The sequence below is a fragment of the Odocoileus virginianus genome, chromosome 10 (assembly GCF_023699985.2).
Source record: "Odocoileus virginianus isolate 20LAN1187 ecotype Illinois chromosome 10, Ovbor_1.2, whole genome shotgun sequence".
In the NCBI taxonomy this organism is placed as follows: domain Eukaryota; kingdom Metazoa; phylum Chordata; class Mammalia; order Artiodactyla; family Cervidae; genus Odocoileus; species Odocoileus virginianus.
In genome coordinates, this window is record NC_069683.1 from 33,496,603 (window position 1) to 33,516,027 (window position 19,425).

Here is a 19,425-nt window from a genome sequence, read left to right on the forward strand (position 1 = left end):
TGTTCTCAGCTGCAGGAGACAGGGCCTGGGTTTCTTACTCATTTTGGCAGTTTTGTTTTCTAAAGAACACTACATTTTAATTATTCCAGAAACATTTATTAAGCACCTTCTTTGGAGCCAAGGCACATTGCTGGTTTCTGCAGCTCTAAAGATAAATAAAACTTGATCTCAGCCCTTGGTTGGGAGAGAAGCCAGACAAGTAAACAAAGGGTGTTACATAGTCCACGCAGGGTGTGGTGGAAAGTCTGGAGTGGGGAATATCTGTTTTACATGGAAGTGGAGAAAGTCAAAGGTTTTTTGCCCTGAGTATCACTTTTAACTATACTTAAAAAAAAAACAATTCCGTCTTTTTCCCCAGTCATCCTATATATCTGGTGGGAACTTACCTCTCCTATTCTGTGTGAGGACATGGGTGTGAACCAAGAAATCTTCCCTTCCCATTGGGAACCCACGCCCTTTTTGCCCCATTTGATTTTAAGAACGTCCCAGTTTAGGGAAGCAGAGAGGTGGCAAGGTTAAGAGTTGACAAAGAATATTAGAAGAGTTCTTCACCTCCAGGAAGGGGACTTGGGCAGGGGGGTTACAAGGTTAAGTGGGAGACTTCTGTACCATGTGAACTAATAATATTGAGAAATAAAATGAACCAATCAATAAATATGTAAGTAAGGGTCCTATTATCACTCAAAAGATACTGAGCACCTAAGCCATATCATTTACTTTAGCAACAAAGGTCCACAAAGTCAAAGCTACGGTTTTTCCAGTAGTCATGTATGGATGTGAGAGTTGGACCATAAAGAAAGCTGAGCCCGAAGAACCGATGATTTTGAACTGTGTCATTGGAGAAGACTCTTTTTTTTTTTTTTGGAGAAGACTCTTGAACGTCCCTCGGGCTGCAAGGAGATACAACCAGTACATCCTGAAGGAAATCAGTCATGAATATTCATTGGAAGGACTGATGCTGAAGCTGAAGCTCCACTTTGGTCACCTGATGCAAATAACTGACTCATTTGAAAAGACCCTGATGCTGGGAAAGATTGAAGATAGGAGAAGGGGACGACAGAGGATGAGGTGGTTGGATAGCATCACCGACTCAATGGACATGAGTTTGAGCAAGCTCCGGGAGTTGGCGATGGACAGGGAAGCCTGGGGTGCTGCAGTCCATGGGGTCGCAAATAGTTGGACATGACTGAGTGATTGAACTGAACTGAAGCCATATCAGAATACTGCAATAAACAAAAGGAAAGGTCCCTATACTCAAGGACCTAATTTCTTAGAATGGAATAGTAGTAAATAATCAACACACTCTGAGATAGATAAAAGCCTGTTAAGGAAATGAAGCAGGATGTTATGAAAGAGTGAAGGGGGTGGGAGGCAGCATGAGTTTGCATAGGTAGAAACAGCGTATATAGAATTATTTACATAGGAGAGGCTTGGGGCAAAAAATTAGGGGGCAGAGGTGTTTAGGAAGCACACTGCTTTACATATAATTCATGTTATAGATCAACATATAGAAGTAGAAGTTTAACAGAGTTATTTTTATTTATACTTCACATGAAATTGAGAAAATGTCAACTATCCATATAAAAGAATTTATATTTCTCACTAGGAGAAAAGAGGTGTTGGAGTGCTAAGTCACTTCAGTCACGTCCAACTCTTTGTGACCCCCATGGACTGTAGCCCACCAGGCTCCTCTGTCTATGGAATTCTCTAGGCAAGAATACTGGAGTGGGTTGGCATTTGGGAGGGTGCTAAAAACCACTGCTTGGTTTTTCAGAGAATGGCACTCCTTGAAACATACGAAATAGTAGAGTTCCTGTCTTCTGAGCTTAAAATTAAGTTTGGATTAACACAAAAAAAGAAATATCAGTTAGCAAATATTTGGAGAAAATGACTGTTTACTCTTCACTGCATCTTCAGTTATGTAATCTCAGGGAATTTCCCATGTGATAAATATTAAGACGTGTTTCCATTATTAAAACCCCAGCTTAAGTTTTAACTTTTTAAGTGTTAGAACAGCATATATGGTCAAGTGTTTATATTCATGAAGTGCCATAAGCCCACGAAAATTGTCCAGTGATATGAATCAAAACAACAAAATTACATCAACAAACATTAAATACCCACTGATGTCCAGAATTCTCAAAGGGTGTACTTAATCCACTGCCAGTGAGAATGTAGTTTTTTTTTTTTTTTCCCTGGAGGGCAATTTGGCAGTTTATATACTTTGACCCAGTAATTCCTACTTCTTTGAAAGTATCCTAAAGAATAAAAAACAAAACGGAGAAAAAACAAGAGAAGGAAGAAGATTCATTAGGGGGTTACAACTGAAAAAATTGTCAGAAACTTCTGTTTTCGACAATAAAGGACGGATAAATCACAATTTGACGGGAGTACTGGAGAAATTTTTCCTCAAGGTGCTTTGAAGTTTGCAGCAAGCTAAGCCGATCTGTTTTGCCAACACTTGCCCACGTGCTGGCAAACAAATATAAACACCATGGCCGCGTGGTGGGCACTTGGTTTTGTGCTTAGGGCCGAGTGTGGAGCTGCTTTATCTACTGTGAACCGGGGGGGGGGGCAGCGCGGATGGCAAAGAGGACCACGGTCGGGGCGCTCCCCTCGCTGCAGACACCCCGGCCCATAACAGCCTCTCTGGAGGGAAACAGAGGCTCAGAGACCGCCCTGCAGTCAGGAACCTCGCCTGAGAACTCGTCTCCTCCTTCTGACTTTCAGTCAGTTCAGTCGCTCAATCGTGTCCATCTCCTCTGACTTTTGGTGTCGGCCTAACCCATTTGCACACATGTCGGTCCAGAGGCCGGAGTTACAATTCCCGGCTCAGACCTCGAGTCGGGAACCTAACTCCCCTTAGCCACGCCCATGCGCCCCAGGGGCCGGAACCAAAGGGATGCGGGACGTTAAGGTCAGTCTCCCCCGGGAGCAACAAAGGGCCACGGCGGTCTCCTGCTCGCCCCGACCCGTAGGGACTCTGAGGCGCTCTCCAGCTGCCAGTCCCGCTCCACCTCCGAGGCGTCGTAAGAGCGCCGAGGATGTAGTGTCCAGGCTGGCGCTCGGCTCGGCCGAGTTCAGCCCTCAACCTTCGCCCCTCCCAGAGGGCCGCCTAGGGGCCCCTGCCCGGCCCAGTCCGGGAGGCGCCAGACCCAGGTCCCAGGCATCCCGCTCGCTCATAGGCCCGCCGCGCCGCGCCCGCCCTGGCCAGGCCCGGCGCCGAGAGGGAGGGGCGGAGCCAGCGAGTTCGCGCCAAAATCGCGTAGCTGATCCCTCCCCAGCGGGCTACGTCGCGCCCTCCATTTTTTTCAAACCCTAGGCTGGGCGGGGATTGGTGGAATGGGCGCTCACGTGGTTAACGGTCGCGGGAAGCCGCGGAACCCGAACCTGCGGCTGGACCTGCGGAGACCCCAGACTCGGCGCCCGTGCCGCCCCGCCTCTGCCGGACAGCCCGCGCTGCCGCCTCCCCCGCCGGCCGCCGCCCAGAGCGTCCCGGAGTCGCCGTTCGCCGCCGCGCAGGCCCGCCGCCGCCGCGGCCACCGGGCGCGCCCCGTCGCACGTGGCGGACCCGCCCCCTGGGCCGGCCGAGCCCTGGACTCCGGGGACTCAGGTTCTCCGGTCCTCCACCCCGGTCCCAGAGGCGCGATGAGCTTCCTGAGCCGGCAACAGCCGCCGCCGCCCCGCCGCGCCGCGGCCTCCTGCACCTTGCGGCAGAAGCTGATTTTCTCGCCCTGCAGCGACTGTGAGGAGGAGGAGGAAGAAGAGGAGGAAGAAGGCAGCGGCCACAGCACCGGGGAGGACTCGGCCTTTCAGGAGCCTGACTCGCCGCTGCCGCCCGCGAGGAGCCCCACAGAGCCCGGGCCCGAGCGCCGTCGCTCTCCGGGCACAATCCCCGGCAGCCCGGGGGAGCTGGAGGAGGACATGCTGCTGCGAGGCGCCTGCCCCGGGGCGGACGCGGCGGGCGGCGGGGCCGAGGGCGACTCGTGGGAGGAGGAGGGCTTCGGCTCCTCGTCGCCGGTCAAGTCGCCGGCGGCTCCCTACTTTCTGGGCAGCTCGTTCTCGCCAGTGCGCTGCGGCGGCCCGGGGGATGCGTCGCCGCGGGGCTGCGGGGCGCGCGGGGCCGGAGAGGGCGCCTGCTCGCCGCTGCCGGACTACCCGGGCACCCCGCCCCACAAGACCTTCCGCAAGCTGCGGCTCTTCGACACGCCGCACACCCCCAAGGTGAGAGGACGCGGCCGCCCAGGCGCCCAGAGCCCGCGCCGGCCTAGCCTTTTAAAAAGGCCGCGGCGCTGGGAGCGGAGCGCGGCTCTGCCCGGGTTCGGTTACATAACCGCCCGGCCTCACCCCCGCTCGCTCTCCGGCGCCGTAACAAAAAAGTTGGCAGCCCCTTTTTTGGGCCCTGCCCAGCAGTTGTCCGTTAAGATTATGTAACTGAACAATGGGCCTCGTCTGGAACTTCTTCATCTTTCAAAGGGGCTGATCGGCACCGTCCAGGTGGCTGACGATTTAACGCCCGCCGAGTCGGGGCGGCCCAGAGCGTGGCAGGCGGGAGTGTGCCACCGATAACGCGGTTTGGAAGGATGCACCAGTGGTGCTGACCCGGCCATCTGACACTCCTCAGCGCCGCAGCCATCTGGTGCCTTTTAAACGCAGTGATCAGTCTTGTAATTTGGGCGGCGCACGTAGGAGTTCGGTTTAAAAAAAAAAAAAATGCACTTATCGTTTCGTATCAGGTGGCCTTTTGGGGGAAAGTTTGAGATACGGAGGGAGACTGCGCTTCTACTTGGGAGAAAAGGCTGGCCTTCAAGTATTTACAGTCTTTAAAAGGCTCGTATATAACTCGGGGTAGCGTTTAAGCCTCTTTCCGGAAAGAATATTTTATTTGGTAAGCGTTTGTTTACACCCTTGGGTTTGCAGTTCCCAAGTTTGATCAGCCTAAGTGTCTGGATTAGGAAGGTCCAACTGTTAAAAACCAGCGTGGATATTGTCTCCTGGACCCTCAGGCTTTCATACCATTGATAATGTCTCTTAAAGAAGTAGGTATTCAGCACCTGTGTGTTGAGTGGCAAGTGAGTATGCAGATTACCACTTGTAGAACTTTAGAAGTAGCAGCAGATTTCAAAGCAGACACTTCCCAAAATTCAGACAGTATCGAACTTAAAAGATTAATGTGGAAAATGTACCTTTTAAAGTGAGTTTCAGTCCAGGCTACTAGTCATAAACCTCTGGAGATGTGTGCTTTTTGTGCCTTACTTTTTATTGGCCGACTTGCCCAAGGCAAGTCTGGAAGTAAGGGGAGGAGCTCTATGGAGGTGGTTTTCAAAGCCCTACTTGGATGGGGGAGGGGCGCTTTTATGGGACTCCCAGAATGCTTTCTATTTTTAGATGGATTGAAAGGTTTCTTAACTTTTAGCTCCTAAAGTGAACTTAATTTTAGTTTTCATTGATATTCTTTTTAGGGTTAGAGGCCTGTTTTACGTGACTTTTTCAGGAAAGGTGGTTAGTATCCAGCTTCAGGCTCCTAAGTAAACCACTGTCTATTTTGCTTGAAAGATTAACTAAGGGTTGGTGTGTTGCTTTGACCTACGCATTCAGCCAGGAGAAAGACTTGCTGAAAATTAGGTTGAGAAGGCTATCTGTAGCGCTTGAATCCTAAGCATTTCTTTTCCTCTCCTAGAGTTTGCTCTCCAAAGCTCGAGGAATCGATTCCAGTTCTGTTAAACTCCGAGGTGGCTCTCTATTCATGGATACAGAAAAATCAGGAAAAAGGGAATTTGACGTTCGACAGACTCCTCAAGTGAATATTAATCCTTTTACTCCAGATTCTCTGTTACTGCATTCCTCAGGACAGTGTCGTAGAAGAAAGAGAGCATATTGGAATGAGTAAGTTATTTATTTTCAACAGTTTGGTTCCTCAACCACCCAAGATTGGTTTGGCATACTTAAAATTTAATTTCAACCAAATAATTTGGAAGTTTATGGGCCGAGAATTTTCTCCATTACTAGCAATTTTCAGGAATCAGCTATGGGAAAGAGTGGCATGGGAAAGGAAGAAAGAAAAAGTCTAGATAAGTTCTAGTACATCTGCTGGTGTCAAAATGAGGCAAGCAGAGAAAGTTGATTTAGAAAGGCTTTAATTTTGATATGTGTGGTGGTGGTGGTATATCTAAACAGGAACAACGTTTTCTTCACTTGGGCTGTATCTTGTCATTACAAAAGTAAATGCTTTCTTTTCGGTTTTCATTCATTAAATTTTCATTTTGCTATATATCTATCAGATAGTTTTGGATCTCTAGTTGATGGATCCGTCAAATATATTGATAGAAAAAATAATATTTTTCAGTTCCTGTGGTGAAGACATGGAAGCCAGTGATTATGAGTTTGAAGATGAAACAAGACCTGCTAAAGTCAGTAGCTTTTGATTTCTTTTTATTGGTTTTTAAAATTTTTTTCCTTTTATTGTTTTTAATATTTGTTTACTACTTAACAAGCTATCATATATACGTGTTGAAATTGAAAGCCACTCAGTCATGTCTGACTCTTTGGACCCCATGGACTATATAGCCTGCCCAGCTCTTCTATCCATGGAATTCTCCAGGAAAGAGTACTGGAGTGGGTTGCCATTTTCTTCTCCAGGGGATCTTCCTGACTCAGGGATTGACCCAGGCCTCCTGCATTGCAGGCAGATTCTCTACCAACTGAGCCACAAGGAAAGCCCATATATGCATGTTAAATAAGCATTAAAACAAGATAAAATTTTTAAATTTCATAGTGTTATCACCTTAGTGAAAAAATCACTTTCATACCTTTATATTATATATATATGGATACACTTTTTATTACAGAGAATTACAATTACTGAAAGCAATATGAAGTCTCGGTATACAACAGAATTTCATGAGCTAGAGAAGATTGGTTCTGGAGAATTTGGTTCTGTGTTTAAATGTGTGAAGAGGCTGGATGGATGCGTTTATGCCATAAAGCGATCAAAAAAGCCATTGGCTGGCTCTGTTGATGAGTATGTATTAAAGATTTTGCCTTTTGCTTTTTTGTTCATCAGTATGGTATTAGAAATGTTAAGGTTTTAGGTGGTCAGTCACTGAATTTAACCTCTAATATTTGAGAAGTTATAATGATTTAAATCAGATCCATTTCATTTTGTGCCATTAGTTTTTATTTATTTATTTTTCCCCCATTAGTTTTTATTGGATTTGGTAGAATAATATGAGGAGTCTGATCTTGGAACCTAACTTAAATTTTCTATTTCTAATAACATCCATGAATTCACAGAGTAGAATTTTATCTTCCCTGAATCATAGGACCAGCAAGATTCCTTCTTTCTGACATTCTTAAATGGCACGATGTGTGCTTAGTCATGTCTGATTCTTTGCAACTCCATGGACGGTAGCCCACCAGGCTCCTCTGTGTGGAATTTGCCAGGCAGGAATACTGGAGTGGGTTGCCATTTCCTACTCCAGATTCTTTAATGGAAGCCTTTGGGAAAATCTCATACAGAGTTTTAATCCCTCTCTCTGAAGCAAGTTGTTCTTCAGCATAATGAATGATAGATCCAGAAGTCAAGATTCTCTTATGAACTTTGAGATAAATTAACTCAGTTTATCTTAAATAAAAATGATTTACGATTCTCTTAATCTCACACTTCTAGGCAGAATGCTTTGAGAGAAGTATATGCTCATGCAGTGCTTGGGCAACATTCTCATGTAGTTCGTTACTTCTCTGCATGGGCAGAAGATGATCATATGCTTATACAGAATGAATATTGTAACGGTGAGTAATGGTTCCCCTGTAAATGTGTAAGCTCAAGAAAACGAACACCAAGGAAATAATTTATTTTTTATCTAAAGTCTTGCTCTAATTCTATATATCTTTTACCTGTTATAAATTCAAAGATCAAAAGCCTGACATGAATTTGAAGTGCAAGTTATTCTTACCTGGAAGATAAGATTGAAAACCTTGTTCTTTCTACCTAGATAGTAGAACCATGCATATTATTTGTATGTCTGTTACTCAAATTAAACTGATTTTCTTGAGAGGATAGCAGCCTTGCCATATATATTTTGGTATTCCTAGCATTTAGCATAGTGTGTGGGAGGGATATAGTAGTTAATAAGCCAAGCTCCCTGTATCTAGCCTTTGCTTTGCATTTCATTTTATGTGCTGCTGAAACTGATAATGGTTATTTATAAAATGACAGTGACTCTCCACTGATATAAATTCAGCCATTTGTTGAATCTTGCTCCCCCTACCATCTGTCCACCCTTCGTTTCCCACTAGAATCCACTGAAATGTTTCCGTAAAGAGAGAGTTATTCTCGTTAGTTCCCTAGCTGTGCCTGCCTCCTTCCTTCCTCCCTGCCTCCCCCAAAAAAGCATTTATAAAGGTTTAACTTTGGACCTTTATATGGTTTTTAATTTCAGCAGGTCTGTCAACAGTCATGCTGGGTCCTTCCTTTTTCACTAAATCATTGCCAAAGTCCTGGCCTCACTTCTGATTCTTACAGATCTGTTATTATACCTAAATTTTATACCTAAAATTTTGTATATGATGGATTTTTATTTCTGTACATCTTCAGTGAATATTAGAGAATTTAGAATTTATTGAACACTTGAGTAGCAAAGATTATTTTTGTTGATTCTCATTTTTTTCCCTAAGACCAGCTGTTTCATAGCTTGTGAATAAATAAGTGGTATAATCCTCTTATTATAAATAAGTAGTAGATCAATTTTTCCGTTTTGGAAAATAATGAACAAAACAGATGTAGAAGATCCATTTCTCATACCTGACTTCTCACTGAGTTGTCATTTTATTCTACACCCTTGAAAAAATATAATTGCTCAGTATGCAGCATTGCTGCTGGTTTCACACATCTCTTGAAATGTTTCTGTTCATGTCATCAAAATATTTATGAGCTGTCACCTATGCTTTGTGGACTATTCTGTTGCTTAACCTCCGTTTTTTAGTTACTGCACTTACTAATAGTGTAACTTGATCATAATACTTTCTTTCTTCCATATTTGCTAGACACCATCTCCCTCTAGTTTCTTTCTACCTCTCACCTTGTTGATGTGACTTGCTGTCAGCCACAGTCCAGAAATCACAAATTTGTGACAACCTACCAAATACATGGTTGTGTTATTTAGTTGATTTTGAGATAACTGGCTTGGGCCTGGAATTGGGGTGAGGAGAATGAGCTGTTTTGCTACCCTCTCAGATTACAAAGACCCTGTCCTGTAATAAAGTTAGATTATAAAATAATCTTTTGAAATAGTTTATTATTTTGGAGCAGTTTAAAGCACTTTAGGAATATGGGTCTTTCAAAAATAAATAGACTTGTGTAAAATAGAACAGCCTCTTTGTATGGTGTTTTTGCGTAGATGAAAGAAAACGAGGCTATCTAGATATATTTGTGAACTCTTCTGTTTCCGTTTTCCACCATTTTCTCCACATAAACCCTTGAATGTCCTAATAGACCTAGTCTTTAGATCCTTTTCTGTAGTTTCACAGGGATGGATTCTATTATCATTCATTTGTAGTATTGATTAACTGATATCCTTTATCTTAACTGATTTTTTATCACAAACAATTGTTTGCATTTTGAGCCTGTTTTCTTGATTTGGTGGTAGATGGAATTTCTACTCTTGATAAGCAGGTGTAGAAAAATGTTAATTGATAGCGGAGGAGAACCTGAAATATCAGATGAATGGTTTGCTCTTCTCACCTTTCTTACCCTTTCAGCAGCAAGATAGAAGAAACTGGCCCAGCTGTAGTTGCTAGACCCATTAAAAAGCAGCCATATTATTTCTTGGTAAACTTGATCTAGGACTTCAAATTCACATATCCCAAAAAGCTTATTTACCTGCCCCCTTCTAGAGCTCTCTTTTTCCCATAGTTCAAGATTTGTACAAATTAAGTTCGGAGAATATACTTAATCCTAAATTATACAGGTGTTTGATTTACTTTTATTTTTACCACACATTTGATGTTTTTGCTGTTTAGACTTGTTCAAATTATAGGACCTCCTTTTCTGAGTAGTATATCATTGACCTAGATTTTATTACCTTGCTTCTGATTTTATTATTCCCAGCTAAGCTTTAAACAGAAGTGGTTTGTTTATTTTTTAAACATAACTCCTCATTTCCTCTGAGACAGAGTATAAACAAAGTTTTTAATAAAACTTATGAAGTATGAGCTTAAAGTTTTTTACAGTATAAACAAATTAGCTGATTGGTTTGATTCTATAAAAGCAGGTTTGTTCTTTTTCATAGTAAGAGTGGTATAAACTAAAACTATACTAAAGATACTGGATTTTACTTATAAAATTTGTAGACTCTGTTGTTATGTGTGTGGGAAAATAGGTATTCTCGTACATTAAGCATGGAAGTGTGATTTGGTACAGCCTTCTCTAAAGGGCACTCTGTGTGTGTGTAATCGTCCAGATTTGTCTTCCAAATCCCCAGATATACATAAGCTTATGCTAGCAGATTTTAAGTATTAGCCATTTTGAAATCAGGAACTGAGTGTATTTTATGTGAGCTTTCAGAGGTGATCAAGTCTTGGCATTGATACTGTGAAAAGCTGTACAAAGCTATTTTGTAGGGTAAATGGAAATGGCCCTCTCAGCTATAGGAATTTATCCTATATGTAATAAAATAGTGTCTCTTACACACAATGAATGTGTATATTACACCGTGTATACCATTTGACCCAGAAGTTTGTTTGTAGGAGATAGCAATATGTGTGAATTCCTGAGACTATAGTTTGTAGTATTAAAGGCTTGGAAATAATTTTTAAATGTCCATCAATTAGGGGATTGGTTAGTGCATTACCATTCAGTTATGCAATGGAATTCTGTATACCTAAGAAAGAAGTGGTCTTTGTATATTATAAAGAATGATCTTCAAGATAATGAAAATGTGTTACTGCTTGTATAAAAAGGAGTTGAAAAGAATTCATAACATTACTCTGGGAAAGAGAACCAGGTGGGTTGCTAGAGTATGTATTGATAAGACAGAGACTTTATATTATAGTTTGTACTATGAGTGTTTTAGCTATTGGAAGAATAAATACAAGTTTTATCTCACAAGCAGGTTGAAGAGAATAGGTCCTATAAAATGTCACTTTCTTGGTTGCGTCTAGTCATACAGTAAAGATGAAATAAAAATGATACTTCAGAAAGAAAAAAATTCTAACTTTTCTTGTGTTTGTTAGGTGGAAGTCTAGCCGATGCCATAAGTGAAAATTACAGAAGTATGAGTTACTTTACAGAAGCAGAGTTGAAGGATCTCCTTTTACAAGTTGGCCGGGGCTTGAGGTATATTCATTCAATGTCTTTGGTTCACATGGATATAAAGCCTAGTAAGTATTACAGATTCTCTGACCGATGTTCTTTAGGGTTTTAGAGAATAAATGACTTCATTAAAACAATATGGAAACATAAACATTTTGCTATGTTTTTTCATTGTTAGTTTTTTTTTTTTAACTTTTTATTTTATATTGGAGTTCAGTTCAGTCGCTGTCGTGTCCGACTCTTTGCAACCCCATGAACCGCAGCATGCAACTGATTAACAATTTTGTAATAGTTTCAGGTGGACAGCAAAGGGACTCAACTATACATATACATGTATCCATTCTTGCCCAAACTCCCCTCCCATCTAGGCTGCCACATAACGTTGAGCAGAGTTCCCTGTACTGTACAGTAGGACCTTGTTGGGTATCCGTTTAAAATACAGCAGTGTGTACATTTCATTTTAGTTTTAAAAGATTTTTGACCCACTTAGTAGTAGTGTTTCATTTCCCATCACTTCTTCCCTTGTTACCCCAAAAGATCTGAAATAATAAGCTCATTTTTACTAAAAGCTGAAAAAAAATGTTCTGCAGCTTATGGGAACCACAGTCTTAGAGTGGAACTGATGGGGAGACTAAAAGAACTCAAGTTTAAAGCCTGTCTCTTGTACTAGGCTATATAGATCTGTACTTTTAAATTAATGCTTGTGCGGCTAAAAGGGTTATTGTTATTACCATTTTGTTCAGAAAACAAAATGGTACATGCATTTTTATTATCTTGCGTTTAAAAAAGGATGTAAGTGAATCCTACACTAACATTTTAGTGCAAATCCCTGTCATCAAAAATAACATCATAAGGTACATACTGTTTTAGAACTTTTTTTAAAAGACTCTGTCTCTACCTTTCCATTTCAATAATTATCTACTAGCCAGATCATATTAATATTTTTCCTAGCTGACCAAAGCCCTTAGTAGTTGCTTCATCCAAACTAGTGTCCATTTCAGAACCATGCCTTACATCAGGGTAAATCCATTGTCTTTTTTAGCTTTTACCCTTCCCCTACTTAAATAATAATAATATAGACGTCTTGCCAGATTTCCTTTCTTCTGGGTTTGACTGGTTGCTTCCTTGCATCATTTAGCTAAATCCTTTTTTATCCTTTAATTTAGAAGTTATAACTAAAAGGTTGATGGATTTAAGTTAAACATTTTAGGCTAGGTGTTTTTAGGCATTGTCAGGTGGATTCTTTACCATCTGAGCCACCAGGGAAGCCCAACTAAAAGGTTGATGGATTTAAATAAGCATTTTAGGCTGAGTGTTTTTCTTTTTTTTTTTTTTTTGAAGTTGGGTTTTGGTTTTATTTTGTCTTGTTTTTATAGGAAGGAGCCACAAAGCCAGAACTTGTTGAAAAAGAAAGTGATACTTATATTATTGAAAGGGCTCCCCAAGGCTGAGTGTTTTTCAATTGAATTATTGAGGTTCTTTTTTTAATCTACGCTGTCATGTCCTACTCTTTGCAACACCATGGACTGTGTGATTTAAATCATTTTTCACAACTTAATTATATGAATTATATGAAGAATTTTTATATGTCAACTTATTAAAACATTTATTTTCAAAAAGGAAAAATTATGTTTGAAATGGTTGCAATTAATGTGGATCATTGAGGTTTCCCCATACTCATAGCTTGTATTAAATGTTATACAAACATAGGGGACCATTACATTACAGGTACAAAAGTTGAAAATATTAAGGCATGTAAAGTTTTGTTTTTTTTTTTTAGGCATGTGAAGTTTTAAATTTACAAATATACCCATAAAATAAGTTGTCCTGTAAATAAAATTGAAAAGACACTAGTGAATGTAACATTGATAAAACTACTAAAATAAAGTTTGCTACTGAAGCTTATGTTTATATAAACTGACCTGAATTAGATGAAAAAAAAAAAAAGTTTGTGTACAGTAGAAATAGTGAACCACAAAACCTCTATATAGATACTGTATGGTCAGCCAAACTCAATAACTGCATGACTTGTTTTCACACCAGCTTTGTAGCATTAGATTAAAATTTGTGCTTCAGTAGCATCATGAATTAGTATGTTAATTGCCCTTTGTATTATTTCTAAGTAATTAGAACTGCTGAAGATCAATGTGTAGGTGACAAGAGTCTAATGCAGTGGTTTTCAAGTGTTAAAGGACCAGTGCTAGACCAGGAAATGTATTTCTAGAAAATACAGTCCCCTTTCATTCTCACTGGGTTTGGGATAGAACACATAGTCTATATAAGCTCTTTCTGAATGATTCTGTTGTATGACTTGTTTGTGAACTTTGATTCTATTAATTGTTCGTATGGCTTACCTAAATAACTGTTTGACAGGTAATATTTTCATATCTCGAACTTCAATCCCAAATGCTGCCTCTGAAGAAGGAGATGAAGATGACTGGGCATCCAACAAAGTTATGTTTAAAATAGGTAAGAAAGAAAAGTAACCAAGTTATTTCCTTAAAATAGAGGCTGTTTTGTTTTAATTCTTGACTATTTTTTTCAACACTTCTAGGTGACCTTGGGCATGTAACAAGGATCTCTAGTCCACAAGTTGAAGAGGGTGATAGCCGTTTTCTTGCAAATGAAGTTTTACAGGAGGTAGTTTTTCTTCTTTAAGTCATTTGCTTTGTAACACTTACTATCAGCTGCTAGAAAAGTATAAATGCAGATGTACTGAAATTTTAAGCTAATAACCAGTAAAAAGGTAATACAGAATAGAAAGTGTAAACTACTAGCTTGTTGGGGTATTTAATCCAGCAAAAGTCAATAAAGGCAAAGATTTATCATATCCAACAGTGGTGGGGTTGCAGTGAAAAAGAAGTTTCCACGCATTACTGGTGAAACTTTAAAATGACAATGTCTTTTTGGAGATCAAAGTGTTAATATCTGTCAACATTTTAGAGTCACATCCCCTTTGACCCAGAATTTCCATTTCTGAGAGTCTCTCTTAAAGAAATATTCATATACAAATAAATTGAGAATGATGTTAATATTTAGCAATAAGGGAATGATTAAATAAAGTATGGCATACAGTTAATAATGCGAAAGTGTGTGTTAGTCACTTAGTTGTGTCCAACTCTTTGTGACCCCATAGACCGTAGCCCACCAGGCTCCTCTGTCCATAGAATTCTCCAGGCAAGAATACTGGAGTGGGTTGCCATTTCCTTCTCCAGGGGACAACTTCCTGACCCAGGGATCGAATCCAGGTCTTCTGGATTGCAGGCAGATTCTTTACCATCTGAGCCATCTGGGAAGCCCCATAGTTAATAATACTATTTCAAAAACTGTGTTATAAAATATTTCTTGATAAGTGTTTTGAATGAAAATAGAATAACTAGAACAAAGGGATTGTATGACACTATTCTGTTTATGTATATTTGTGTCGTATATGTGTATTTCTAACTTGTTTATGTTTGTATTTTCATATGAATGCCCCTAGAGGTGAAGTTTCTTCTGAGAGTTGAGTGAGGCTGGTGGTAAAGAGGAGGCCTTTTAGAAATAACCTGAATACTTTTAGAAATGTGTTTACCATCCCACCCCAAAGTGTATTGTTGTTTAGTCACTAAGTCGTGTCCTACTCTTTGCAACCCCATGGACTGTAGCCCACCAGGCTCCTCTGTCTATGGAATTTCCCAGGCAGGAATACTGCAGTGGGTTGCCATTTCCTTCTCTGAGGGGTCTTCCCAACCCAGGGGTTAAACCTGTGTCTCCTGCATTGTCAGGCGAATTCTGTACCACTGTTACCAGGAAAGCCCCAGAGTGTATATTACTTTGTCATTAAAAAAATTATAATCTCCCCAAATTTAGCTTGTTCTCTAAATATGTCCCTAAATTTAAATGTATCACTGGGCATTTTAATTTAGTCTTATTTCTCACCCAAATCATCATTGAGGTGTAGTCTTACTTTATTTTGGCCATCTTTATGTTCCCTTAACTTTTTTTTCCTTTAATTTTACAGAACTATACTCATCTACCAAAAGCAGATATTTTTGCCCTTGCCCTCACGGTGGTATGTGCTGCTGGTGCTGAGCCTCTTCCCAGAAATGGAGACCAATGGCATGAAATTAGACAGGGTAGATTACCTCGGATTCCACAAGTGCTTTCCCAAGAATTTACAGAGTTGCTAAAGGTGAGCATTTTGTATGTGAAGCACTTTATCTACACAGTTCAGTATTTTATTAAACTGCATGTCTTTGTGTTAATGTTACTTCTCTTTTTAAGGTTATGATTCACCCAGACCCAGAGAGAAGACCTTCAGCAATGGCGCTGGTAAGGCACTCAGTATTGCTGTCTGCTTCGAGGAAGAGTGCAGAACAGTTACGGATAGAATTGAATGCGGAAAAGTTCAAAAACTCACTTTTGCAGAAGTAAGTGATGGGGCTTTTGTTTTTAATTTCTCATTTTTATTCTTAGATTTTAATTAGAAAGGATTTATACTTTCCATCATTGAAGAATAAAGTGGCTTGGCATGTTATATGGTTAAAGTTTGGGGACTTCTACCTTGATATTTGACCTATAAATTGGCATTGTTTCTAAACTTTGAAATTATGGACTTAAAAGATTTTTAAACCTGCATATATTTGAAAGTGGTGATAATCCTTATGCCCAAATTGTCCCAAAAACTAAAATGAGCAAGTATCAGTTTTTTCTCTATAAACTCTTGTCATAAATAGCATTCTCCTCGAAATGTTCTGTTTACTTTTATGAAAGGATGAAATTAATGTCAATTAGGTTAGATGATTTTCATATTTGATCTAAATGACCTTTGATATTTTTGGAAGACTGGTTGGAGTGTTTATCTAATTCATTTGCTTTATTGCTACCATTTTTATTCTTAACCTAATAAAACTGACTTGAAATACTTAAAGGTTCTTTTGCCATTAGTTTGATAGCCAGCATAGTTCATATAAAGAGGAAGTAGAATTCTCCTTTTGTCTCTTATGTAAATAGATTTTCACAATATTATCTTTTTTTTCTCTCCTTAATTGTGTCTTGGAGTAATGATGGCACACAAAAATCTCCCAGCTGATAATGTAGTTTGTATTTGGCCTCTTAGGATCCCTTTCTGGGATTAATAGCAGTGGGTGAAAAGTCTTGTTTCCTATTTTTATGTTGTTAGAGAACTCAAGAAAGCCCAGATGGCAAAAGCTGCAGCCGAGGAAAGAGCACTCTTCACTGATCGGATGGCCACCAGATCCACCACCCAGAGTAATAGAACATCTCGACTTATTGGAAAGAAAATGAACCGCTCTGTCAGCCTTACCATATACTGAACTACTCATTACCCACCTCCCCCCAAAAAAACTGTGACAAGAGGAAGCTAGGTTGAAATCACTGCTAGAATCCAGTTAGCAATTCCTTTTTCAATCGGTGTCAGTAGTTTTACTGAAATACCTTTTAGGACTTATTTGTGAATTACAGTTGAAAGCTGTATTTTGACCAGTGCTCTATCAGGCTTTTGTCTAGTCTTACCAGTTGTTTTCTGTAGGATGTCAGTCACTGTTGGATGTTACACCAGCCTTTCCAGGGTTAACCACTGTGGTGGTGTGCTGCTTATGGTTTGCTGTTGCATTGTAATAAAAGGTATCTTTTCCTGTAGTGACCTGTTAAAAAAAGGACTCAAGGGCTTTATTACATACCTGTTCTCCCTTTGAAAAGGGAAATGCTAAGAGACTCAGTACTCCTCAGCTTTCAATGTACCTGTGTGTCAATCTTATATTTCTTTTTTTTTTCCTAAATTGTGAATTATACTTGTATATCTAACTGGGAGCACTTTGTAGGCATTGCATGAACCATGGAATGATAATTCTGTGGAAGTACTGCCTTGTGAATTTGCTGCTATTTTAGTTTTGTCTTTGCTGTAAAATTGTAGCATTAAACAATCATTGTTGTTAATAGGCTTTCATTTTAAAACAATTATGTGAAATATATAGCTGCTCTTGATGAAAGTAGCTATTTGCCTTTTTTTTCCTTTGAACTTTGAAGCTAGTGCATTGGAGAAATGCACCTCCCTCCTCTCCTTTGGAATGCTGTATTAATGTAGTATAATTATTACTGGTTTTGTACTTTTTTCCTGATAATACCCTTCTCTGACTCTTTTTAAAAAATGTTTTCTCCTTCACCCAGGTGTTGTACCTGATTGTATTGTTAGTCTGTTTTTAAATGTTTTTCCCGGTTTCTCTTCAATATTTGTGTATATAAACTAATCTTGGTGATACTGTACATAGCTGTTTGAAATGCCAGAATGACTTCTGACTATCCCAAGCTTTTCACAAAATATATTTTATCTGTGATTAGCCATTTGACTAATAATACTGGCTAACAGATGTTGAAAAAAAATAGAATTTGTCTGTTTTTCTATTTTCTTTTAAAACATGTTTGCACTTGTCTGTTTGACTTGTGTTTTATTAACATTGATTGGCATATTAAAAGTCACTCTGAGCTTACCTTCATTGTGTGAATCTTTGTGGGGCCTGTTTTCTACTATTTTATCTCCATTATTACTACATTTTTTTTAACACTACATATTAAAATGTTGAATATAATGTATTTAAAGTACTAAAGACAGGACACATTTTTAATAGAGTATGAAACATGATTTAATGATGAGCTTTAGTTCACATTGGGTTTCCTTGTAGCTTAGTTGGTAGACTCCTGCAATGCAGGAAACCCCGGTTCAATTCCTGGGTCAGGAAGATCCCCTAGAGAAAGGGATAGGCCACCTATTCCAGGGCTCCCCTTGTGTCAGCTGGTAAAGAATCTGCCTCCAATTCGGGAGACGGGTTCTATCCTTGGGTTGGGAAGATCCTTTGGAGAAGGGAACGGCTACTGTCTCCAGTATTCTGGCCTTGAGAATTCCATGGTCCATGGGATCACAAAGAGTTGGATACAGTGACTTTCACTTTCATTTTACTCCACATTAGTTACATTTTGAGATTTAAGAAAAGTTTATCCGTCAACCTTGGATGTTTTTTGTCATAGATAACATCTTTATATCACATTGCACATTATGCATTTGATCTGCTAGAAATGTATAATGTGGTTTGAAATAGCTCTAAGTTAGTATAATGGATAGGACTTATAACTTTAATTTGAACTGAATGACAAGAGAGTTTTGAAGTGGGGACGGTTTTAACTCACTAAACTGGACTAGATTTTAGAATTGATAGTGCAAATTTAAGTGATTAACTGCTAATTATACACACCTTTTTCTGACAATTAGTAGTGAAGGCCTTTTAACAGGTAATAGATGTCACAAGATCCTTGTGCTTTTTCATCATGGGTACATACATCACTTTTTCATTAGGGTCCATTTATTTTTGCTATAAGTGTTTCTAAAAACCTTATTTTAGCTTTTAAGCGCAATTTAGAAGTGTGAGAGGAGTTGATAGAGACAGAAAAAATAGATATATTAAAGTTGATAGGTGTGGGAGACAGGAACTCTTAAAGTTACATAGGCTGGAGCAGGTAATACATTTTAGCCACTAAGGACAAAGCTATAAAGAAGTACAATAATTGGTGTTTATTAGCATCACTCACTAAGTCATTAGGGTGTATTTTTCTAGTGCACTAGCTTCAAAGAAAAAATCAGATGTTTTTCATCAAGATTTGTGGTAGATTTTTCACATTGTTTAAGAGTAGTTGATTGAGTAGTAAAGAAGTCTGATTTTCAAAGAGAGTTCTTAGGCTATCTGAAAGCTGATAAAAGAGTTGGGCTCATATTCAGTATAAGATACTTAACGTTAAGTACCTTTTTTGTGCTAACTGGTAGACCAAGGAAATGGTCTTTGTCCACTAGATACTCGAGATAAAATACAGAAGACTCATGTAAACACAAAATGACAATAAAATTTGTTTAGTGCTGTGTTGGAGGGAAGGCTCAAAGGACAACTGCAAGATACGCAGTTGTTGGGAAAATGCTGGTGGCAGATTAAGAGAATGGACCTGACAGTTATGTTTGGCTTGGTTTCAAAACCATTGTACTAAATTGGTAAGATTAAGGAGGGCCTGAACTAGGAGGCCTATGGATGGAAACAAGGGGATGGGATTTCATCAGGAACACTGTATGTTGA

At 39.8% G+C, this 19,425-nt stretch overlaps 1 protein-coding gene and 1 long non-coding RNA gene across 4 annotated transcripts in view; one reads left to right on the plus strand and one right to left on the minus strand.

Moving 5' to 3' along the window:
• Positions 1-5,242, minus strand: part of LOC110125428 (uncharacterized) — an 18,001-nt gene extending 12,759 nt beyond the window's left edge. Inside the window, exon 1 of the long non-coding RNA XR_011489957.1 lies at positions 5,187-5,242. This is a non-coding gene — a long non-coding RNA (uncharacterized lncRNA). The remainder of the gene's footprint in view (positions 1-5,186) is intronic.
• On the plus strand, positions 3,445-17,799 carry WEE1 (WEE1 G2 checkpoint kinase). 3 transcript variants are annotated; one of them, XM_020874461.2, is made up of 11 exons: positions 3,445-4,224; positions 5,681-5,886; positions 6,347-6,410; positions 6,849-7,021; positions 7,670-7,791; positions 11,233-11,379; positions 13,685-13,780; positions 13,866-13,951; positions 15,312-15,482; positions 15,575-15,720; positions 16,473-17,799. In XM_020874461.2, exons 1-11 carry the CDS (start codon positions 3,649-3,651, stop codon positions 16,624-16,626), a joined length of 1,941 nt encoding a protein of 646 aa, XP_020730120.1. In that variant the 5' UTR covers positions 3,445-3,648; the 3' UTR covers positions 16,627-17,799. The 3 variants fall into 3 exon arrangements, with proteins under 3 accessions (XP_020730120.1, XP_020730121.1, XP_020730122.1); XM_020874462.2 differs by lacking the exon at positions 3,445-4,224 and adding an exon at positions 4,353-4,888; XM_020874463.2 differs by lacking the exon at positions 3,445-4,224 and adding an exon at positions 5,407-5,502.
• Positions 17,800-19,425: the final 1,626 nt, after the last annotated feature.